Source organism: Jaculus jaculus, chromosome 16, assembly GCF_020740685.1.
Source record: "Jaculus jaculus isolate mJacJac1 chromosome 16, mJacJac1.mat.Y.cur, whole genome shotgun sequence".
Taxonomy (NCBI): Eukaryota; Metazoa; Chordata; class Mammalia; order Rodentia; family Dipodidae; genus Jaculus; species Jaculus jaculus.
Genome location: NC_059117.1, coordinates 2392395 through 2417452, shown reverse-complemented (window position 1 = coordinate 2417452; position 25058 = coordinate 2392395). Strand labels below are relative to the sequence as shown.

The 25058-nt window shown below is 42.2% G+C and overlaps 1 protein-coding gene and 1 pseudogene across 3 annotated transcripts in view; both read right to left on the bottom strand.

Moving 5' to 3' along the window:
- Nucleotides 1–726: 726 nt before the first annotated feature.
- Nucleotides 727–25058, bottom strand: part of Elmo1 (engulfment and cell motility 1) — a 606684-nt gene continuing 582352 nt past the window's right edge. For 2 of the 3 annotated variants that reach the window (XM_004668852.2, XM_045135706.1), the window contains 3 exons: nt 24801–24883; nt 8206–8283; nt 727–2090 (listed from right to left, as the gene is read on the bottom strand). In XM_004668852.2, coding sequence (XP_004668909.1) covers nt 1890–2090; nt 8206–8283; nt 24801–24883 — 362 coding nt within the window. In that variant the 3' untranslated portion in view covers nt 727–1889. The remainder of the gene's footprint in view (nt 2091–8205; nt 8284–24800; nt 24884–25058) is intronic. The other variant, XM_045135705.1, reaches the window with a different exon arrangement.
- On the bottom strand, nt 9659–10922 carry LOC101596766 (annotated as a pseudogene).

The following is a 25058-nucleotide window of genomic DNA, read 5'->3' as shown; positions in this document are numbered from 1 at the left end:
ATGTGCTTGGTTCCTTTGTCACCCTTCTAAGCTCTTGGAGTTTATGATCCCTATGATGCCTCCAGGAGAAGTGACCTAGGAAACCCCATGGCTGTGTTCAAACCCATAACTTATTAATTCATTATGATTTCAACTAATTTCATGTGTGTGAGCTTGCATTCTTTTTCCCTATTAAATATGTTTACCCAGTGTTGTGGTATCTTTAATGGGACTGATTCTGTACATTCTATACTGGTAAGGATAAAAACAATAGTGGAGGAAAGTATGATCAAGAGGAAAAAATATGAAATGAGTATTTTCTACTCATATCATATTTTTATTCAGCGAGTTTGGCTTCTTGAGTGAGTTGTGATGAGCTTCATAGAAATGACATCTCTGATGCTCAGAGTTGAGGATAACCTCGAATGGCTTGGAGTTCTCTAGATCAACAGTTTCCAAACTAAATGCACAGAAGCCACCAAGTCCATAAGGTCTGGGGGCTTTCAGGTTTTGCTGGTTTTTTTTTTTTTTTTTTGAGGTAGGGTCTTGCTGTAGCCCAGGCTAACCTGGAATTCACTATGTAGAATCTTAGGCTGATCTCAAACTCACTGAGATCCCCCTACCTCAGTCTCTGTGAGACTCAAGGCATGCACTACCATTGCCTGGGTGGGTTTTGTGTTTCTAATGAGTTCATAGGTGACCCTGATTATGGACAAGCACTGAAGTCACTAAATAAAACAGCAGGTCCCCAATTCATCACATCTAAGTTTATTCCACAGCATGTATAAGGGCATGTTATTCTCAAGAAGATGTTTGGAATTAAGATAATTAAAAAAAACCTGGAAAGTACACATATTGGTGTATCTCTTCATTAAATATATATCTGTTTGGCAAAAAAATGTTAGACTCTTTTGTACAAAAACAAAGCAAAAAAAAAGATAAAAGAAATTAAAAACTCAAACCCTTGCAAATTGTAGAACCTGTAATAATTACAACGATGTAAACTTGGATGTCTGACAGCTTGACCATCCTGTGGAACCTGGGTTGCAGCAGGAGCCCCCAGGAGAAGGTGACACTGAACCCATGGATAGTAACAGCCGCCATAGAGGCGTTTAGGTTTAGTCTATTAGAGATGGAGTTTGACTACTGATTCCATTTGTGCTTCTGCTAAGAGGCTGAGAGAGCATGGGCATGAAGAAGGCAGGTCTGGGCTGGGGTGTGTAGAGGAAGCCCAAGATGAGCTAGCGTGGCTGAGAAGTTGGCTGTGGTCATGGTCACAGTGCAGACACGGAGCAGGCATAGGCTCTGGGGGCCACTGGGGTACCTGATGCTGGTGAGGACTAGGATGAGGTTGCTGCTGCTGCACTTGGGACCAAAGAGGACCAGGACAGGCCAAGGGAGGGGAGAGGAAGAGAGGAGCTGTGAAAGTGATCTCAACTCACATGGAGCTGGTGATGTCTGCTGACCCGAGAGAAAGGGCAGGTGGTTGTGGCATTTGGTCTTCTCATCCATAGCAGGGCATTTCTTCCCAACCCCAGAAGAAATGGTTTGGTGGGCAAATTTGGGGGCAGCTTGAGGCTACTGGCTTTCCTACTCCAGGATATACTTGCCAGGGGTTAGAATGAAGAGTGTTGCTTGACTTTCTTACTTGTGGTGGCTTTTGCTCATGTCCTGCCCCACTCCCAATGAACTGCAGCAATGGGAAGTGACCTAAAGAACTGAGTCTGGAAGTGAATTCAGGGAGTGGCAAGATGCCAGGAAAGGGTCCAAAAGAGTGGGGGCCAAAGGAAGGGATGACCCACAGCTTCCCTCTATCAAAAGATGCTCCCGAGGTATGGGCAAGTGTGTGTATCCCTCTGCAGTTAGCCAGAACTTCCAGTTTGGGAGGAGGGTTTCCAGGCCTGGATATTTCAATTACAGTCATAGACAAAGTCATAGTTGCTGGGTTCCTTGGGGATCGGTGGAGGTGCATCAGGGATCTGGATGTTTTCTAGGTCCAGCAGGCGAAGCTTAATCTCCATGCTGAGCAGAGTGTCCAGGTCATTACGTGTCAGGTCGCTCATCATATCCTTCCCAAGCAGTGCATTCAGCCCATCTGTCCAGATGCAATACTAGTAGGAAAGGAGGTGGCAGTAAGCATTACTGAGGACAGTGACAGGAAGAGCATAAACAACTAAGGCTTAGTGAGCATGCAACATGTGCCAGGCTCTCTTCAGGGTATACTGCATATCCTATCATTTAATACTCAAAGTCTCTCCATAAAGTCAACATGTCTGATGATAATTGTTTTTTCTAAGTCAGAGAACCAGGGCACAGAGATGGGTGGGATTTGAACTCAAGCAGTTGTCCTCAGAGGCTCTCTCTTTTTGACACTAATTATAACAGGTTTTTATCTTCTATCTCCTCGCCCCAGCTCCCATGATTCTGGAGGCCCTCCTCAGTGGAGTTATGGTATTCACTGTGGGATCATGAAGGCCTCAGTCAGTCCCTGTGGGATAGCTGGGGACTGTAGAGAGGTACATTCTTACAAGAATGCTTTGTTATGGAACACAGAGGATCTAGGCTCTCCTGATTATGCAAGCATATCCCTGCTATTTAAGATAGTGGTGGGATGTATTCAGATACACCTGGACTCATCAGCAGGCCAAACTTGCTTGTTTCTTGACACCAATCATAGTTCACAGTTGTTGATAGCAATTACCTATCTGTTCTATCTGATTTCTAGCATTCAAAAGGATGGTTCCATTCCACCTGGAAACCAATGGTGGCTTTTGTGTTTCTCCTAGCAAAAGGGCTATATAGAAAATAGCCTTCAGCTGCTTAATGTATGATGGCCAACATGCATAACATTATTGATTACTGTAAAGGGAGATGGGTTGGCTGTCTATTAGGAGACTGGTACTAGGTTCTATCTAGGACTCGAGAGTCCAGGGTTTCTCTCCATCAGGTTTATGTAGCCTGATCCTTGGGGGCAAATCATCTGTTTTGGAAAATCCTCCAGAGTTTACTACTAGGAGTTTGGTTCTTTCCTCATAAAACTACCTGCAGCCTTTTGCCTTCCCAGGGGGAGAAAACACTTTGTTTCACTATCTTACCTACATTGCTCTTGTCTGTGTGTCTTCAGAGGATGGTGTCCTGCCCTGACTTTAGAAGAGAGCCACTGATGTTCAGTGAGCGAGCCTCTGCTGCCAGCATATCATAACTCTGTCCTACTCTGTATGTTGTTCTTCCTCCCATGTTGGGTTAGCCCAGGTTCTATACAAGACTCTAGGACACCCGTTGCTTTGCTTTCTGCTGGACTGTTCTTCCTTCTAGCATTTGCTCTCCATTCCATTCTGTTCTGACATCATTGGATCAAGTCACATTTAAGGGCCTACTTAGCTTAAACACTGGATTTGTGGTGGCCTAGGCTATGTTCCTGAATATTACAGCAGATTTCAACAGAGTGTTAAACCACTGCAAGCATTAGGTAAGTCTTAAGTCCCTAGAGTGTGATGGAAATCTGCCATAGTGCATGTCAGTGACATCATTTTCAAGCTAAAGAGATGCCCCATGAATTCACCACAAGACCTGTGTGTGAGGACAGCTGTGCTAAGCTGAAGGATATGATTCTGCCTTGGCTTTGTGACCTTAGCAGAGACATTTGACCCATCAAACCAGCTAAGGGCTATAAAGATGTCTGGAAGCATCAGTATTTTCATGTATATCCTCATAAAAGCCAGATTCTGATCATGTCCGCTCAAGCGCTTCTTCACAAATAACCCTGATAGAAATAGGTATCTAATGCCCACCTTGGAGATACTGATTTTGTTGGTCTGGGGCATGGAAACTTTATTTAGAGAGCCTCTCAGACAATTCTGATGAATACCCAGGTATGGACAAACACTGAGTACTGTGCTCTGGAAGGCCCTTGCAGTTCTGGCAATTTCCCTCAGGCCTGGCATTCCCTGTGAACACAGCTTTTCTAATGCTGGCCAGTTTCCAGGTACATACCAGTACAAAGGAAAATTTTGAGAGGCTATAGGCAGACATTATTTCATTAAAAATTATATCGCCCAATAACAAATCCCCTGTGATACTCAAAAGCATTAATAATATTTTATGTTAAAGATAATACTTTTATCTCTGTCTTCCCAAAAGCCTAAAAATAATGACCAATAGTTGCTAAGACCTGTTTCTCTTCATGTATCCCACCAACAAATGAAAAATGGAATGAAAGAATTAAGATGTCAATATGTTACAAATTCTAGTGGGTCCACGGTTCTATGCAGTGATTATCTGGTGATCCTAACTTTTAAAACACAAAAGCAAGAGAAAAAAAGTAGAAAAACACTATTGCTACTATTTAAAACTTGTGCCTGAATTGGGTTTCTCTGACCACTTTAAACGAAACCTGGGGAGAGAGGGTTACACTCAGTGATGCTGAGTTTAGAGTGGACAGAACAATCTTCCTTTCAAAGACAGCTATGTGTTACTCCTAGAGTCTTAGGAAGATGGTAGGTTATGTAGCACAGGGAATTAAGGCAGCCATCAGCCTGCCAGCAAAGACAGAGGTCACTGAAGATCACCGGGGCCAGCTCACGATAATCTCCAGGCTTGGTAAAGTGTGAGAGAACCAGAGTCAAAGGAGTCAAAGGCAGGAGAGCTCACTGTGGAAGATGAGGTCAATATGAGAGGGCTCAAGCTGCCACTGATGAAGCTGAGTGAGGCCAAGGATGCAGGTGGCCTTGGAAAAAGGCAAGGACATGGTTCTCCCCTGGAGCCTCTGGGAAGGAGGGCAGCTTGCTGCCACCTTGATGTGAGCCCAGAGAGACCTACTTTAAACTATGTGCCTTCCAGAACTCCAAGAGAATACATTGGTATTGTGAAAACTAACACTGAGCTTGAGGGAGTGTGTTGCAGTAGCAACAGCAAGCATGTGTACCGTTATAATCAAATATGTAACCTAGACTACTGACAAGGTAAATATACAGTTACAATCTAGACTATTAATAATGTGATAGGAATGCTGACTATGGGTTCTTCAATAAATAACTTAGAAGAAAAAAGTCACATGCCTATGACTGTGAGAGGAGAAAAACAAGAGCTTGGAGATTCAGAAAAACCTAAGAAACATGCCAACCAGTGTAAAATATATACATTTGGATTTTGATTGGAATAATAAAGAAACACACACACACACACACACACACACACACACACAAACTAGCCAATTAGAGAAATCTGGAGGCTACCTGCACATGGTGTTAATATTAAGACTACCACATGATTAATTTAGGTATGATAGGGACCAGTTATGTTTCAAAACACACATTATTTGATAGGACCATGCAGGAACACATGTGCATGAACACATGCAGATTGGTTCACAAAAAAAAAAAGACAGGGTGGGGGAAGTTAGGATGGGGGTTGAAGCTAGATTGGCAAGGTTGATCAATGCTAAAGTCAAGTATAGGACTGAAAGGAGGTCTTGTCCACTGGTAGGGACTAATGGCAAGGTTTTCAGAAGAAATACTGCCAGGGCTCAAATCTCACTTTGTCACTTATTTCTTGAGTGACCCTGGGAACTCTCTTGACCTTTAGTGCCTCATTTTCCTCATTTACAAAGTGGAAATAATATTAGTTTGTTTCTTTTAGAGTTATATAAGGATTAAATCAGGATATCTACCCATATCTATCTGTCTGTCTGTCTGTCTGTCTATCTATCTATCTATCTATCTATCTATCCATCCATCCATCCATCCATCCATCCATCCATCCACCATCCATCCATCCATCCACCCACCCACCCACCCATCCATCCATTATGCTTACTAGAGCCAGGCTCAGAGTGAGCCAGCCTAGTTATAATTATCAGTACCCTTTCTGTTGTTAGAAATCAAATTTTATTTACCTATTTATTTGAGAGGGAAAGAGGGGGGAGAGGGAAAGAGAGAAAGAGATAGTATATAGGTGCACCAGGGTCTCTTGCCATTGCAAACAAACTCCAGATGCATGGGCCACTTTGTGCATCTGGCTTTATGTGGGTACTTGGGAACTGAACTCAGACCAGCAGGCTTTGCAAGCAAGAGCCTTTAGCCACTGAGCAATCTCCCAGCCCAGAAATTCAGTTTTGGAAGTCCTCTTTTATTTAATAAGTAAGAATATCTGTAATACAGCTTTCTATTTTGTGAAGTAATTATAGAAATACAATAAAATCCTGGATATGCAAGTATTTTGAAGAAATTAAAAGTGATCATTAGCATATGATGTTTCTCCCTCAATTCATCAGTAAGAAGTGATAGATATAAATAAAAATCCTGCAATCTCAGGTCATTTACCCTTATCTGGAATTAATGTACACATATGGGGGAAATAGCCTGACACTGATTAAATAGTAACCTAAGTTTTACTATTTCATGTAGCTTTCTATGCTTCTGTGTATATTTGGCATATGTTAGCCTGTTTATAACCACAGTTTTATTTAAAAGCAAAAATAGGAGAATATGATTCTATTTTCAGAAAGATGTAAACAAAATCGTACCATTCTGCAAATGAAATGTCAAGTGATACCGAATTATATTTAAGCACAATTCCAAATATAGGATTTGTGTCTAATCTTCCCTCCTTCTTTAGGATGTACAAATTTATTCAAAATCATCAGACAAGTAAAATCCAGATATTAAATACCTTTAAATAAGCTGAATCTCCATAGGAAAATAGGAACAAAAGTCATCTTGTATTAAAATGTTCCCTTTCTTTCTGAAAGCTGTTTCTGCACTTACATGAAAAACAAACATTTGAATGGTATCATCTAAAAATAAAAGTTTTGAGCATGATGCTGGGTGCTGGGCTGTAGTTTACAAAAGAAAAAGTTAACTATAAATTCTACTTTATTTTACAAATACATTTTTCTAGATTTATTTATTTAAAATATTTTAAATATAGATGACAGGATGATTCATGAAAACAAACAAATTATACATATAACAAAAGGAATAAAAGCATCCTGGAAATACAATTCCAATATCAGAGATAATTGAAAACTTCTTAAAATAGCTTAAAGAGGGCTGGAGAAATTGCTTAGTGGTTAAGGCACTTGCCTGCAAAGCCAAAGGACCCAGGTTCAATTCCCCAGGACCCACATAAGCCATATGCACATGGTGGGGCACACATCTGGAGTTTGTTTGCAGCAGCTGGAGGCCCTGGCACACCCTTCCTTCCTTCCTTCCTTCCTTCCTTCCTTCCTTCCTTCCTTCCTTCCTTCCTTTCTCTCTCTCTCTCTCTCTCTCTCTCTCTCTCTCTCTCTCTCTCTCTCCCTGCCTATTTCTCTCTGTCAAATAAATAAAGAAAAATAAAATACAAAAAAATAGCTTAAAAAATGAGGTAGAGAACCTACTTCATTAGATGTTCTAACAGTGACCAGTTTATCTTGAGGACATCCAGACCAAGAACTAAATGTTCAGTGTAAACCAAAGCTCTAGGCAGGGCCACTTCTTCCTCTGGGTTAGCCATGATTCTCTTGCTGGGTAAGTCATGTGCATATTGATTTTCTTTACTATTTGCTATAGTGTGACCTTGACTATATCTCCAAAACCCATGGGTTAAAGGCACAGACACCAGCCTGTGGTATTATTGGGACATATTTGACACCCTGGGAGGTGAGGCCTAGCAGAAGAAAGTTAGGTCGTTGGGGGTCTGTCTCTGAAGGAAATATTGAGGTGCTGGCCTCTGCTTTTCTCTCTCTGCCTTCTGGCTGCCATGGGGCCACGATGGTCTGCCACTGGCCTAAAGGGGCCAGCTGACCACAGACTGAAACCTCTGAAACTAGGTAGCAAAATCTATCATTCTTAGGAGGATCACCATGAGTTTGAGGCCAGACTAGGACTACAGAGTGAGTTCCAAGTCAGCTTGTGTTAGAGTGAAACCCAACCTTGAAAAACCAAACACACACACACACACACACACACATACACATATCTTCCTTCCAAATGATCTCATATATTTTTTGATCTCATATATTTTGTCATAGTAATGGAAAGCTGACTAGAATGTATGAATTATCAATCCAGCTACAAAGAAGTTGGGCCTACATTGTAAACTGGCAGCTTACCAAGAGGTTTCTATTCTAAATCACATGATGCCCTTTTGTTCATAATTTCCACATGCAGGATTTTTATAAAAATGAAATTTATTCCTTTCCAAAAATGTTTTTTCCTCATAAATTAATCCCACTGAGACCCTTACCTCATGCTTGTCAGGAGCAATGAAATTCAGTTGGCAATTTGAGTCATACAAGATGGAGAAAGCAAGTTCCAGCACCTCCTACAAGAGATTGGAGAAAACACATTAAACAAAACTGGCAATTCCTTTTTGAATTTACAAATGGTTGGGGGCTTCTGTCCAGAAAAGGGGAACAATAATGAGGTCTAGATCAACCATTTACTTCTTTTTTTTTTTTTTTTGATGGGGCGGGGCGTGTTTATTATGATAGGAAAGACTACTCCCTAGGAATTTTAACAAACAAGAACATTTTGCTGGGAGAACAAGACACTAGAATACAAAATTACAAGTGTTCTAACTCCAGGTCTGTCCCCAGCTCCGCCAGGAAGCAAGTGGAAAGACAGTTGAAGCAAACAGGCAATTCTGTAAAACTAGACTTAGAAACCCTACAAATCTGATTAAAATCTAAAACTTGTTTTGCTTTAAAAAATTCAATATATCAAAAGGCCTGCTTTAGTGACATGCTAAAATCCCACCAAAAAATAACCCCAACACCCCCTTGTCAGTAACAAAGTTGACCAGCCAACTCATACTTCTAAACCCACGTGTGGACAAGTGCGTGTGTGTCTTCTAGAGTTAGACACGGGGCTCAGAGACTTGCAAGTAATATGTACCTATCGCCTGCAAAAAATGGGCAGGGAAATCCTGGTAAAATGAGGAACAGTCCCAAATAACCAATTTTTCTAGTACTATGCTCCCCACTGTTACTTCCTTTACTTACAAAGGGGACCCTTGAACCAAATAATTTACCTCGCATTTGGCACCCAGTGACCAGGATGTTTGTTTTCTTTAGAAAAACACACATATCCACTACCCTTATATAATTTTTTTGTTTTTACATTTAAATATAAAAGTACTACTTTGATTTGTGTTATAAATGGAGGACCAAGCAGTAAAGAACTTTTCTTAAGGTAGGACAGCCATCTGTTGTCGCTGAGCTGCTGTTTGTGAAGGGTATGGGTGGCTCCAAGCAAGAGCAACACAAGAGGTAAACTAACCCCCAGTTCTTGCTCTTCTCCTAACCTCCACTAGTGAGAGTTGGTTTAATCTTAAGAATTGAAGGAGACATGGCATCCTAAGTAGTCAGGCCTGCCCTTTCAGCTGTCCTTTAGAGGAAGTTCTCCCCTCCTTCAAACACTGCTTTATGTGGAGGTGACATCTACCAGACAAGCTCACCTCCAGAGGGAAGCAGTCACCACCTTTCCCTGCACCCGCCCACACATTAGAAAGAAGAAAATGGGGGCTGGGTACATGGAGATTAAGAACTTGACCCCTCTATCCTGACCAAGGAAAGCAAGGTTTACTGGGCATGAGGAATAAAAAGACGTTGAAATCCCACTTTTGAGTAATGAGGATAATTAAGACACCAGGGAGAGGGACAGTTGCAGTGGGATGAAGAGCTGGGAAGGGCTCAGTTGCTGGAAGCATCGGCCCCTTAGTTTTTGTACTGGAAGGGCTCGTCGCCAGTCTCGTTGAGAAGACACGTACGGATGATGGCCTCTGTCACTGCAAAGGGGTCGCAGTTGGCAGAAGGGCGCCGGTCTTCGAAATAACCCCTCTTCTCCTGGCCAACAGACCGGGGAATGCGGATGCTGGCGCTGCGGTTGGCAACACCGGCGGAAAAGTCGTTGATGTTGGAGGTCTCGTGGAAGCCAGTCAGGCAGCGGGCATTGTCCAGGCCTCCCTTGGGATCGTAGGCACGGATGTGGTACTGGTGCCGCTTGCTGAGTTTCTCAATGGCCTCCTCCATGTACTTCAGGCCATTCTCCTCCCGCATGGCCTTTGTGCTGAAGTCGGTGTGGCAGCCTGCGCTGTTCCAGTTCCCAGGAATGGGCTTAGGGTCAAAGGTTGCTATCACGCCAAAGTCTTCACATACACGATGTAAGATAAAGCGGGCCACCCACAGGTGATCTCCCATGCGGATTCCTTCACAGGGTCCAATTTGGAATTCCCACTGGGCAGGCATGACCTCGGCATTTGTTCCCATGATCTTGACTCCAGCATACAAGCAGGCCCGGTAGTGAGCCTCCACGATGTCTCTGCCATAGGCTTTGTCAGTTCCCATGCCACAGTAATACAGGGAAGCCATTGGAAGGCCAACCAAAGTGGTGCCCATCCGTCCCCATGAGAGTGTATTCCTGCTCCATTCCAAACCAGGGGTGCTGGTTGCTGACCATGTCCATGATCCGCTTACAGGTGTGCCTTAAATTGGTTTCAGCAGGCTTCCGATTATACTTGAAAACTTCACAGAACACCAGCTTGTTGGGATCCTTGCGGAAAGGGTCACGGAACATGGCAACTGGGAGGAGGTACATGTCACTGTTGGAGCCTTCAGACTGGAAAGTGCTAGAGCCATCAAGATTCCATTCTGGCAACTCTTCTACACACTTGGGCTCACAGTCCAGGGTGCGGGTCTTGCAGCGCAGCCCTTCTCTGGTACCATGGATCCAGACATACATGGCTTGGACTTTCTCGCCTTGAGGCAGGGCCATGTACATCTGCTTGATGCCTTTGTTCAAGTTGGAACTTGCTGAGGTGGCCATGGTGGAAGGCGTTCTGGGCGGCCGCAGGCCGGCGGGAAGGAAGGTGGGCAGGCGGCGGGAGCAAGGTGGAGAGAGTGCGGAGAGGAGATCGGTGTACGACTCAGACGCTGCGCTCAGCTCCCATTCTCGGCTCTCCATTTACTTCTTATGACAATCAATGTAGTAAATATTCTCAATGCCCTTTGGGGAAAGGTTAGAGAGGCTAATATTTCATGACAAAAGCTGTGTGTTTCCCTTCCAAGATTAGATGGAAAGCATAAGCTTTAAAAAAAATTATTTTTCTTTATTTAGAGAGAGAGAGAGAGAGAGAGAGAGAGAGAGAGGGAGGGAGAGAGAGAGAGAATGGGTGTGCTAGGGCCTTTAGCTGCTGCAAATGAACTGCAGATGTATGCATCCCTTTGTTGATCTGGCTTACATGGGTTCTGGGTAACTGAACCTGGGTCCTTTGGCTTTGCAGGCAAGTGCCTTAAGTACTAAGCAATTCCTTCAGCCCCCAGTAACCTTATTTAGCAATGTTAAGACAGAAGTTCATAAAGGTATGGACTTCCCAAAATGTAGAAGCTATGCCAGAGGTAGTGAGGGTTCTAGGTGAATAGATGTCTTGATATATCTCCCCTCATCTTTGTCCTACTGTAAGCACAGGAAATACATCTACCAAATTTTCTCTTTAAGACTTTGTGTGGGATAGAAAGAAGAAGCAAGCTCAAACGATAGCTAATTCAGCCTCACTCCTGGGTGAGCATCTGCTGAGTATAGACTGTGACTTAGGCCCACAGGATGAAGGACTGAAGGATACTCATCTCACTGCATCTAGATGAATTTGCCTGAGGCTCTTAGTGTCAAGTCTAGTGTGTATGCTAAGAGACATTTTTCTAAGTGTATGTTGTAACAGTACTGGGTACCATGAGCACTCTGCCAATCTGAGCAGTCAGCAGAGTGGAATTTCTGTGTAGTGTAAGTCACCAGCATATCCCAACACCCCACTGGCTCCCAATCTGGAAAGGAAGGGTCACATGTTCCCAGGCCATCACTCTACACTGTTAGAGCACATGTTCTGGTACTTTCCTTGTCTGTGCCCACTGATGACTGTCCTACTCCCATATGACCTGGGGCCAGCACTTCTCAGAAATTGCCCACAGAGCATTTTTTCTTAGGGAGCCAGATCTCTCCATATTATTCTCTACCTTGATATCTGTCAGAGGTCTGGCCTTTGGAATGTGACCCACAGCAGAGCTGTCCCAGGAAGAAGGTGGCAGGCAAGATGAGGTCAATTCCTCTAGACTTCAGCTGAATTAATTCTTCCTGAATAAATTCTTGTGACCCTGTGCTAGCTGGATCCTCTCCCAACATAGCCCACCATCAAGTTATTCTGTCATGGAGTTCTGTCAGGCCCATCTTGAGCTGTCCCCCTATTAAGAGGTAGCAGGTTAGCTTGTAGGATAGACCATCATGTATTTCACATTCAAAGGGTCTCCTCACTTTTCCAGAAATAGAAACCTTGGAAAGAAAGAAGGCCAAGCCATGGAATGGGAGCTTGCTTTCTCTTTTTATTTCTTTCTTTCTTTCCTTTTTTTTTTTTTTTTCCGAGGTAGAGTCTCACTCTAGCCCAGGCTGACCTGGAATTCACTATGGAGTCTCAGGGTGGCCTCAAACTCATGGCAATCCTCCTACCTCTGCTTCCTGAGAGATGAGATTAAAGGCATGTGCCACCACGCCTGGCTATTTCTTTTTATAAAGTTATTTCTTTCTTTCTTTATTTTCAAGCAGACACACACACACACACACACACACACACACACACACACACACACAGAGAGAGAGAAAGAGAGAGAGAGAGAGAGAGAGAGAGAGAGAGAGAGAGAGAGAGAGAGAGAGAGAGATTGAGAATGAGCATGCAGGACCTCTAGCCACTGCAAACAAACTCCAAATGCATGTGTTACTGTACATCTGGCTTTATGTGGGCACTGGGGAATCAACCCTTAGTTTTTGTAGGAAAGCACCTTAACCACTAAGCAATCTCTCCAGCCCCCTCTCTTTATTTCTTATCCTTTTTTTTTTCTTAGCCTTCCATTTAGGTCTGTGGAGTGAAGATAATACTCAGGAAAACAAATTTTTTCCTTTGAGTTAGGCATCTGTTTCCATAACCATTTCTCTGAGGTCCTTTAAGTTATAATAAAAATGGCAACAGTTATACTATAATGGTACCATACATCAATATAATTTTTACTATTTATTTATTAATTTATTTTTTATAAGAGAGGGTGTCACTTTAGCCCAGGCTGACCAGGAACTTACTCTGTAGTTCTAGGCTGGCCTTGAACTCATGGCAATCTTCCTAACTCAGCCTCCCGAGTGCTGGGACTAAAGACATGTGCCACCATTGATTGTTTTTTTAAGGCAAGCCCAAGAGACTGGCCTTTTTATTTTAATGCAAGATAGCAAGAGAGATAGAGAGAGAGAGAGAGAAAATTGGCATGCCATGACCTCCAGCTGCTGCAGTCAAACTCCAGACATGTGGGCCATCTTGTGCGCATGTGCAACCTTGCATGCTTGTGTCACCTTGTATGTCTGGATTACGTGGGACCTGGAAAGTCAAACATGGGTCCTTAGGCTTTGCAGGCAAGTGCCTTAACCACTAAGCAACCTCTTCAGCCCTTGAGTTTCTATTTTAAAAGGAAAAAGAAACTCTGTCACTCATTCTTGAAGCACACAGTATAAGACACAGCCATCATCAAGAAGGCTGGGCTGAGCTGCGCATGGTGACACACACCTTTAACCCCAGCATTTGGGTGGCAGAGGTAGGAGGATTGCTATGAGCAAGGCCACCCTGAGATTACATAGTGAATCTAGGTCAGCCTGGGCTAGAGTGAAACCCTACCTTGAAAAATAAACATAACAACAGCAACAGAAACAGAAGGCTGGGCTGGAGAGGTGGCTTAATGGTTAAGGCACTTGCCTGCAAAGCCTAAGGATCCAGGTTTGATTCACCAGTACCCACATAAGCCAGATGCACAAACTGGCACATGTGTCTGAAGGTTGTCTACAGTGGCTAGAGGACCTGGAAAGCCCATTCTCTCTATCTGCCTCTCTTTCTCCCTCAAATAAATAAATAAATAAAAATATTTTTAGAATTTTTTTTTAAACAGGTGTGGTGGTTTGATTCTGGTATCCCCCATAAACTTGTGTGTTTGGAATGCTAGGTCCCCAGCTGGTGGCAATTTGGGAATTGGAGCCTCCTAGAGGTGATATATTGTTGAGGGCAGGCTTATGGGTGGTATAACCAGCTTCACCTTGGCAATGTTTGGCAAAAATCTCCTGCTGTTGTTGACCACCTGATGTTGGCCAGGAGGTGATGTCCACCATCTGCTCATGCCATCATTTTCCTCTGCCATTATGAAGCTTCCCCTTGAGTCTAAGCCAAAATAAACCCTTTCCTCCCACAAGCTGCTCTTGGTTGGGTGTTTTCTGCCAGCAATGCAAAGTTAACTACAACAGTTAAAATTGGTAATGAGAAGTAGGATCACTGCTACTAGAAATTTGACTGTGGGCTTTTGGCCTTTTGGAGCTGATTTTTGAGAGGAATGTATAAAGATTTGAAACCTTGGCATAACCTTGCAGAGTGTAAGTACAGCTTGATAGACTGTTCTGGTCATAGCTGAAAGATCTGAATGCTGTAAGAACTATGAACTGTGAGGTCCGGCTTATGAGGGTGAGAAGGAGCTTTGTAAGGACTGGTCTTGAAGCAGTTTGTGTAAGAGACTTGCTGCCTCCTGGCTGCCTGTGTCCTGAGAACGTGTATAGGGCTACACTGCATATAAGTGGACTGGTGTGAGCAGAGGGATACGGCACAGAAAGAAATGAAATCTTTGGGTCTAAACTGCTCCCCATTCCGCTGCAATTGTCTCAGAGATTATAACTACTGAGATTGGGTCAGCTGATCTGCATTGGAACATCAAGAAGAATGTAGACTCTTTTGAATGCTGAAGGAGCTCGCTGTTCTTCAAAGTCTACTTTATTCCCCGATAGATTAATAAATTGGTAGCCCATCTGGTACTATGGAGTATAACAAATGCAGGAGAGGGTCATTTGATTTGCAACATGGTTTTGTTCTTTGGAAATGGCCATGGGCAATGTGAAGTAGGCTTGTTGGATTACCTGCATGGAACCTTATGGAGCCATGAGGACAGACCATGGGTTGCAGTGGAGACCCAGTGGAGATGCTAGGACTATGGGATGACCACCAAGGACAACTGTAGGCACCAGATGAAGTTTTCTGGGACTGTGAATAGCCTAGATGGAGGGACAGAAGTGGAACTCCAGAGACTTGTCACTGGTTAATCAGACTTGGAGCTACAGAATTTGATGTTTATCCTGTTTGTTTTAAATCTTGTATTGCCTCAGTATTTCTTTGCTATACCCAATGCCATCTTTTGCAGTGTGAATGTTTATTTTGTGCCATTATGGGGTCTATTTGGTTATTATGGCTCAGTTAACAGATCTTGGATTATGGTGGGATGTTTGAACATCATTAGGATTGATAAAAATGATGGGAACCTTAAAAAATTTTACTTGAGACAGTTAAAGAGGAAGGGAGGGAGGGAGGGAGGGAGGGAGAGAGGGAGGGAGGGAGGGAGGGAGGGAGAGAGAGAGAGAGAGAGAGAGAGAGAGAGACTATGAATGGGCACTCCAGGGACTTCAGCCACTGCAAACAAACTCCAGAAGCATGCACTACTTTGTTCATTTGGCTTACATGGGTCCTGGGAAATTGAACCTGGGTCCTTTGGCTTTGCAGGCAAGAGCCTTATCCACTAAGTAATTCCTCCAGCTTGGGACTTTTTAAAGCTGGACTGAATGCATTGTATTTTACATAATAAATGGTTATCAATTTATGGGGGCCAGGTGTGGAATGTGGTGGTTTGATTTAGGCGTCCCCCATAAACTTGTATTCACAATTCTAGGTCCACAGCTGGTGGCAATTTGAGAATTGGAGACTCCTGGAGGTGGTGGTGGGCTTATGGGTGTTATAGCCAGCTTCCCCTTGGCAGTGTTTGGCACACTCTCCTGTTGCTGTTGACCACCTGATGTTGGCCAGAAGGTGATGTCCACATTCTGCTCATGCCATCATCTCCCCCTGCCAACATGGAGCTTCCCCTTAGTCTGAAAGCCAAAATAAACTCTTTCCTCCCACCTGGCTGCTGGTGCTTCTTACTGTTTTCCAGTGTGGTCTGAAAACTAATGTGGACTTAAGACCAGCTTAGACTGAAGACCAGTGGCTCTCCAGGAAGCCTCCAGACCTTCAGTGCTGGATTGGTACTGCTGAGGTATCCAGTCTCATGGACTGAGCAGCTACTAGGTTCCTTGATTCTTGAGCCTGAAAATTGCTATTGTTGGAGTGCCATAAACTAATCCAATAAATTTCCTTTTAATACAATTCATTCTATCAGTTCTGTTCCCCTAGAGAACCCTGAATAATACAGGTGGTAAACCTTTCTGCTCCAGTTTATTTTAAAAGTATTATTGGTCAATAGTTTCCTAGCCCATTTCTTTTTTTAAAATATGTTTTGTTTATTTTTATTTATTTATTTGAGAGCTACAGACAGAGAAAGAGGCAGAGAGAGAGAGAGAGAGAGAGAGAGAGAGAGAGAGAGAGAGAGAGAGAAAGAAAGAATTGGGTGCGCCAGGGCTTCCAGCCACTGCAAACGAACTCCAGACGTGTGTGCCCCCTTGTGCATCTAGCTAATGTGGGTCCTGGGGAATCAAGCCTCAAACCAGAATCCTTAAGCTTCACAGGCAAGCGCTTAACTGCTAAGCCATCTCTCCAGCCCTCCAGCCCATTTCTTTTCCCTGTCCATGTCTATGTTTATGCAGAGAACTCATGTTGCCCGGGCACAGAATGTGCTTTCTTATGGGCAAAGGCCATGGGCTCATCTCATGAAGCTCACTCCATCTGGAAATTCTTCTCCCTACCTCTCCACCTGGCCAATGCTTTCTCAAAGCACAGCTAAACTGCCATTTCCTCCTGAGCTATTCTCAGCTTTCCCTGATTATCCCTATGTGTGTCTGTCTATTTTTGACACAAGTGATGCATGATAATTGCATGTTTATACATAAATCTTAATCTGTTGGACCCCCAGGACCAGAGGTCAGACTACATGAATCTTTGGATTTCCAGCACCAGGCAACAAAGACGATGCTCACTGTACTGAATGAATGATGACTGCAGTCAACCTCCATAAACTTACATAAAGGCTTGGCTTAACCCAGAACTTTCACACTGATGCTAAGACACACACACTTCTGGTAGAATGTGCTTATTTCAACTTCAAGAATCACACAGGCAAAGCACAAGCTGGGCTCTGAAATAGGAAGATGATAACTTCTCTTGCAAATGTACTCCTATCTGAGTCTGGGGTCTGTCCTTTGGTGATTGAATGATGGCTGCCTTACTATGAACCCCATATCCAGTGAGACAAACATTGAGAATACCAACCTTAAAACAAATAGCAAAAATTCAGCTTATTTAATAAATTCCAAAACTTGAATTTGGAATCCTAATTCATTAAAAATCAAGTCTTATAATTGAATTTTATATACCTATGGTAATTCAAGTGTCAGAAAAGTTTTTTTTTTTTTTTGCATGTGTATGTGTATATGCATGTGAAGGCAAGAGGTCAGAATGGTGTCTTCCTCAATCACCTTCCACCTGGAGCTTACTGATTTGCTAGATTTCCTAGCCAGTAAGGCCTGGGGATTCTCTTGTCTTTACATAATACCCAACACTTGGATTATAGATACATACCAATATACCTGACTCTTACATGAGTGCTGGAGATCCAAACTCAGGCCCTCATGCTTTCACTACAAGTAGTTTACCCACGGAGTCATTTCCCCTAGCCAGAAAATTTCTATACTGTGAAGAACCCAGCACTTCTTATTTATAGAAATTCACCTGTTGTGCTGACCCCTGTTAAACATGTTAGACTCTAAGTTCCAGGAGGCTTGGCCATATTACCCTGATCACCATGCTATTACCCAAGTTCATCAGATGCCAGAGGTTCTTGTTCTGATTGACTAAACATACAAAAAAAAAAATATAAAGATCTGTAGCAGACCCCTTCAGGAAAGGACCAATTCCCTTCGTATTTCTATCCTATAGCCTTGGATGGTGTCAGGCATAGCTAATGAGGTGATGAGACTATTAGTTACTAATATTTTTCTGTGAACAAAGTCTTTTATAGATGCTAATACCTCAGTTGGGCTTGCTCAGCAATTAAGTTCACCAAGAGGTATTGTAGCACAAACTGTCAGAGCTTCTTCTAGCTGCAAAAAACTGTTTGAAAAGCCAGCATCATACCTTCATTGTTGGCTACCAGGCCCTCATGAACTTCCTGTGGCACATCTCTGCTAACTCTCCTTTGAATCTGCAGAGCAATTTTTCTTACCCAGATGTCCCAAAGGTAGGGAAAAGGGCTTCTAGAAGAAGGGGTGTGGGTTTGGAGAGTTGATGAGACTCTCCTTTCTTTCAGACACTGTCTAAAGACCAAGTGAACATGGTCAACATCACAAGATAGGCATGTCTATGCAAATTAGAGCTGACTGAGTGCGCTCATCCCTCCTGAAGTCAGACTGGAAGGGGCAGGGGTGCTGGGACATCTGTGCCGGCAAATCCTAGGAAGCAGCTTCCACTGTAGTCTTGTTCATCTGCTTATAGCAGTGTGGCCCATCCACCAACCACACGTCATCTTTCCATATATATCCATCCATTCCACTTTTATGAGGAACATGGCAATCGTAAAAAATTCCTTGGAAAACATCAGTTTCTAACTTGCTTCATAAGTCTTCCTTATGAGAGGAGTCTAATACAATAAGGCCAAATTCACACACATAAAGGATGTTCTAATAAGATCATCATCTCTATCCTGTTTCCATGTTGGTGACTTATGTCCCTCCCTCCCTCCTTCCCTCCCTCTCAGTCAAGCTAAAACATAAGTTTTATCAATCTTTTTAATTTGGGCTTTATTTTGCTGCTTTCTGCTGCATTAACTCGTCTTTAATTTCTGTCAAATTTCTTTTCTTTTGCTGCACCAAGCTTAAATTTTTCTTCTTTCTCTAGAGTTTTAAGGTAGAAACAATGATTTCAGATCTTTCTCCTTTTTGAATATATGCATCTGGCAGATAAATTCCTCATAAACATTGCTTTTACCACATTCCACACATTTTAATGAGTTGCTTTTAAATTTTTATTTAGTTTGAAACACATAATTTCTCTTGTGATTTCTTCAAACCACAGGTATTTAGACTGCTACTAATTTTTTCTGGGTGTGGTGTCATATGCCTTTATGAAAGAGAGAGAGAGAGAAAAAAAACAAACAACTGGCATTCCAGGGTCTCAGCCACTGCAATTGAAGTTCAAATGTGTGTATCACCTTGTGCACATGTGAGACATTCCATGCTTGCGTCATCTGGCTTACATGGGACCTGGACAGTAGAACATGAATCCTTAGGATTCGCAGGCAAGTACCTTAACTCTTAGCCATCTCTCCAGCCCTGTTGTTAAATTTTCAAATATTTGAGTACCCCCCACCCAGCTCTTTATGCTGTTGATTTCTACTTTCATTCCCTTGTGATCTGAGATATGCTTTGTAGATTATTCTTAATTTAAAATATTTTCTTTCTGTCCTTGTGAAAAGCAAAATAAAACATGTTTTGTGATCCTAATATGGTACATTTGGTATATATGCCACATATGTTAGGTATATCCTGAGCTAGAGAAGAGTTTGTATTGTGAGTAACTAATGTTAATTAGATCAGGACAGATTGATGGTGCTAATCAAACCATCAATATCCTATTTGATTTTCTGCTGGCTTGCTCATCATTGATTATTGAGTGGGATGGTGAAGACTTGATATAAAATGGATTTGTCTTTGTTTCTATTCAGTTCAGTAAGTTTCATGACTTACATATTGCAGTGTTGGATTCATTTATTTCTCCCTTTAGTTTGATCAGTTTTACAACCCATGTATTTTGAAGTTTTCTTGTTAAGTTCATACATGTGTAAGGCTGTTATGTGTTCTTGGAGAACTGATCCCTATTTCTCTATTCTGAAGTCTGATTTGTCTAAAGTTAATGAAAATACTCCAGCTTTATTTTAATTAGTATTAAGATGGCGTGTCTTCCCCCATCCTATTCCTTTAAACCTGTAATGTCTTACAGCAACAGTGTACTTCTTGTCTTTAAAAAATTTATTTATTTGATAGTCACTCATACACAAGAGCACTCATACAGTAAGAGCGAGACAGTGTGTGAGAGAGAGAGGGGAGAAAGAGAAAGTAAATATGGGCATGTCAGGGCCTTTCGGCACTGCAAATTAACTCCAGATACATGCACTTTGGGCATCCGGCTATTTGTGGGTACTGGAGAACTAAACTCAGGCCAGCAGGTATTACAATCAAGTGCCTTTAACTATTAAGCCATCTCTCCAACCCTCTTATTTTTTCAAATCAGTTTGAAAATCACTACCTTTAAATTGGTGTGTTTAGGCAATTTATATTTAAATTGATCAATGATATAGTTAGGTTAATATGACCATGTTGGCAACTCTTTTCTATTTGTTGCCCCTCTGTTCCTTTTTAAAATTGAGTATGCTATTTTACTGTCCCTTGTAAATTTACTTCCATTAATTTCACTAACCCAATTTAGTGTTACACCCTTAAGCAGAGAGTAGCTATCTTTTAGATAGGTCAATAAAAAAAAACTGAGGGTGATTGGTGTGTTCCCATAACATTTATGCTGCTATTGCACTAGTGGGCAGGCCACTGTGGAGTACACAGGGACCATAGGTATTGCTGATGGTTCTTTCCCAGCAGCTTGCATGGCATCTGCTTCTAGCATGAAGAAAGCTAGCTGGTATGGAGGAAGCTTTCACCTCAGTTTCAGTTTAGTTCCTCTATGTCCTGAAGCTGAAGTGTGTGGTATCTTCATCAATAGAGACTTACCGTTTAGTGTTGGTGGGAAACCAAGAGCAATGATAATAGTCTACATTATTTTAGGGGGTCTCTGTACCCTTTCTGACCAACAACTCATGGGCAAATGTCTCATTCCTGGAACTGGACTTTTGGTTAATAACTTATAGCTTATTAATTAAGACTGTTGGGAGTGGTCTTACCCACCCATGTAGGGGACCTTCACTTAAACACTTTTAAAGTATTATATTTAAAATGCCCTACTAAGTGATAGGTATTCACATGGCTTGTTCATAAATCCCTAGTTTTCAGTTCATCCTTCTATTACCTTATAGCCCCATTCTCTTCCTCATCTCCCCATTCCCTAATTAAACCTTTCCTCTAATTATTACCCACTAACCCTGCTTTTGTGTGACATGTTCAGCCAGTTATTTTAAGTTTTTCATTTATTTATTTGAAAGTAGAGAGGGGGAAGGCATGGAGGAAAGATGCAGACAGCAAGAGAGTCAGAATGGGTACACCAGGGCCTCCAGAAGTAGCTGTAAATGAACTCCAGATGCATGTGTCACTGTGTGCATCAGGCTTTTGGTCAGTACTGGGGAATCAAACATGGGTTGTTAGGTTTTATAGGTAAGCATCTTAACCACTGAGCAGTCTCCCCAGCCCTTAACCAATTCTTTTTAACATTTCTTGCATAGTGTCTACTTTTTTCATTATAGCCTATAAGACTTTAAATCACAGTTATTAAAAATTTCCCATTATCAGGGAACATGGTTTTGATGATGATTTTGTTTCTGTATATTACATTTCCTTTCTTTTTTGGAACACCTCCATTTCTTTTTGGGAATGTGACAAATAAAGCAATAGGAAGTGAAATAAACAGTCCTTTATAGCGATAGTTTATAATGTATGTTAATATGACAAGGAATTGGGCTATGTTTAATGTTCCTTTCAGGTATAGCCCACTGTTACTACTTGGAAGTCTTAGTAAGTAATGGAGAAGGCATAGCATTCTGTAGTCTTCCAGTTGTCTCAATCTTTTATGTTCTGTATCTTGGGAGTTGTTACCTTTTAAGGAGGGTTTTCTAGTAGTACAGATTTATTCCTCCTGTCCCCAGCTGCAGAATTTCTAAATCATTTCCAGCTCACTACTGACAATGTCTGATTCACCTCCAAACCCCTACCTAAGAGGGACTAGAATCCAAGGAGTCCCTTTTCCCTAGATAGAGTAAAATCCCATAAAATATAATTTTATTATTGGAGGTTCTGGAATATTTCGTAATTCAAAGTATTTCATAGCTCCTACACAGACATGAGGGAACTCAAATCTTCATTGTGAGGCCCTGGTGAGATTCTACGATCTATGGAAGCATGTTGCCTCTCTCCCACCAGATTGCAATCACCAGGACTGAAGATTTACACTCACAGTAGCCTATATTCTATCTGCTTCAATTCATCAAACATACCAAGCTAGGTATGTGGGCACAGGCCTGTACTCCCAGCCCTCAGGAAACTGAGATAGGAGGATTGTGAGTTAAAGATCAGCCTGGGCTACATAGGAAGTCCCTGATTAAAAAATGCCATAAGTGTTCCTATAAGTTAGGGCTCTAGAGGATTCTCCTCCAGGTTAGTAGATCTTGGTTTATTTCATTTCCCTGCTGCCCTTGACTCTCCATGTCTCAAGTTAATGTTTTATTTTCATCCTTAGTTAATTTTTTCACATGGTTTCCTATGCAGCTACAAGTGTTAGAGAACCAGGGACCTCAATGGAACTAAGCAGAGGTAGTGCTGAGATTGTGGAGGAAACACCTGCCATGGGCAGCCTATGGTAACCCCTGCTGGTGTTGAACAAAGTCAGCCCCACAAAAGTGATACTCTGAAAGCTGGAGACTTGTTGCTATACTGTAGAATGCTCCCGTGTGTGTGTGTGTGGTGGTGGTGGTGGTGGGGAACTGATGCACACACCTATGGAATGGAAGATCCAGTTATAAGTCCACATAACTACAGTCATCTGACTTTTGACAAAGATGCCAAAAAAATATCCACTTGAGAAGAGATAACATTTTCAATAAGTGGTACTAGGAAAACTGGGCATCTACATGGAGAAGAATGAAACTAAATCATTATCTCTCACCCTGCACTAAAGTCAACTCCAAATGGATGAAAGATTTCAGCATCAGACCTGGAACTTTGTAACTGTTAATGGAAGAAGTAAGGAGTCCACTTCAAGATTTAGGCAGATTAATGCTGTCCTCAGCCTTGACCAGCTTCTTTATGCAGTGGGAGGAGTTTAATGCAGAGATGCATATCTGGCCCAAGTACTCAGAATAAGTGACATTGTAAGCTCAGCCCTAAATAGAACATCTATATCACCCCTACAAAGATGAGGAAACAATATACCCCTCACAAAGATCAGAAAACGATACAGCAGAGGGATGAAAAGCATAGGAGAGCTGCAGAGCGGGTAAAGTACTGCAGAATGTTGTCTTCTTGACACGATTGTCACTACACTCATTAACTCACAGAAGCTGTAGTTTCCCGCACAAGATTGAACTCATTAACACGAACAGAGAAGGGGCCTATCCCTCCCCAAGGAGTTATTAGTTTTAATGGTTTCTGGGGAAGTGGTAGACATTTTCTTCAGTGGTATATCCACTGGTAGGTTGACCATGCTTTGGTAAATAACCCTCCACTATCCTTATGCATGTAACCCTAATTAAATTCAGTGGGGTGGGGAAAAAAGACATGGAAGTGGAATGCATCTTGGGATCTGATGAATGAAACAATTCCTGTGTTCTACACAAGAACATCTCCACATGTACTATATAACAGGTAAGTCAGACTCTGGTCTCTCAGGCATGCCTTTGTATCATTAGGCTTGCCAGTGAAGACCTTATATGCTAGTTTTGTGATGGGCTTCACAAGAAAGAAATGAACATGGGCTTGAGATGAATTATGTTTATGTAATTTAAGAAGCAAAGATATTACGGGATGGGGATATGTCTCAGAAGTGAAATGTGTTTATTTGGAAAGCTTGATGGCCCATGTTCAATTCCCCACGATCCATGTAAAGCCAGATGCACAAAGTAGTGCATGCATCTGGAGTTTGTTCACAGTGGCAAGAGGTCCTGGTATATTCTCTCTCTCCTTGCATATAATTAATATAAAATATTTTCTAAAGAAGAAAATTTTGGTATGTTGTTTAGACTGTTGCTAGGACAAGTGTGTAATACTATATCCAGGTAAATCTATATACTTTTGTTCATGAATGGCATATATCATAGGATGCCAAGTGGTATAAGCAAAGAACTGGCTCCTTGATGGGTGCCCCAACCTACAAAAAAGGAAATCCTTCTGTTTTTTCAGAGTGTGTCCCCTCCTACCTCTTCAGAGCAGTATGTGGACTGTTGCGTTAACACCATGCTGATGAACTATGAGGGGATGATGGGAAGTGCTGAGCTGTGAAGGGGTTGGTGAACTAGGAGAGGATGTTGAGAGTGCAGCATTGTGAAGAAAGTTGAAACAATATATACTCCTGAGAAAATGGTCTTCTTTAAGCTGGGCTTGAAATTTCACAGCCAACTTTCCATGATGCTAAATGAATCAGGTCCTGAAGATTTTCTAAAACATTCTGAGTCAGCTGGTCTCTGTCTATCCCAGGCTTCCCTGAGATTCCAGTGAGGCTACTATAGAGGTGAATAGAGAAAATAAATAGGAGGTTAGGAGATTAAGGATCAGCTGAGAAGGATCAACAGGATGAAAACAGCCATGGTAATTTTTAGGATTGCAAACAGAAAGGAAGTGGGACAATGGAAGAGTCAGTAAGCATTAGAATAGTGGTTAGGGAGAAAAAGAATAGAGGTATCAGGAAAATAAGTGAAAGGATCAAAAAAGGAAAAAAAGGAGATAAGTTATGCAACTCTATAACACACACACACACACACACACACACACACACACACACACACACACTGCTCTAAAGGAGGTCTGGGTTACACAGTGGATGACTATATTGTACTGATCAAGTCATCTGCAAGAACCTAGAAATCATACCTTGTTTTGCTTAAGAGCACCTTTCTCTTTCATATGAGGACAGTCCTTCCCCGTCACCACAGCTTTGATATCTGCCACCGGAACTGTAATTCATAAGAAATAACAAAAATTACACCACCATTGAAAGATTTATTTGTCAATAAAGAAGCAAGACGAGGCCCTGAGTCTGCTACTGTGACAGCCATTCCCAGAAACCACTACAAAAGAAAGGAAAGAAAAGACAAGAAGAGGAAAAGACTGCCGGCAGCATTTTTTCAG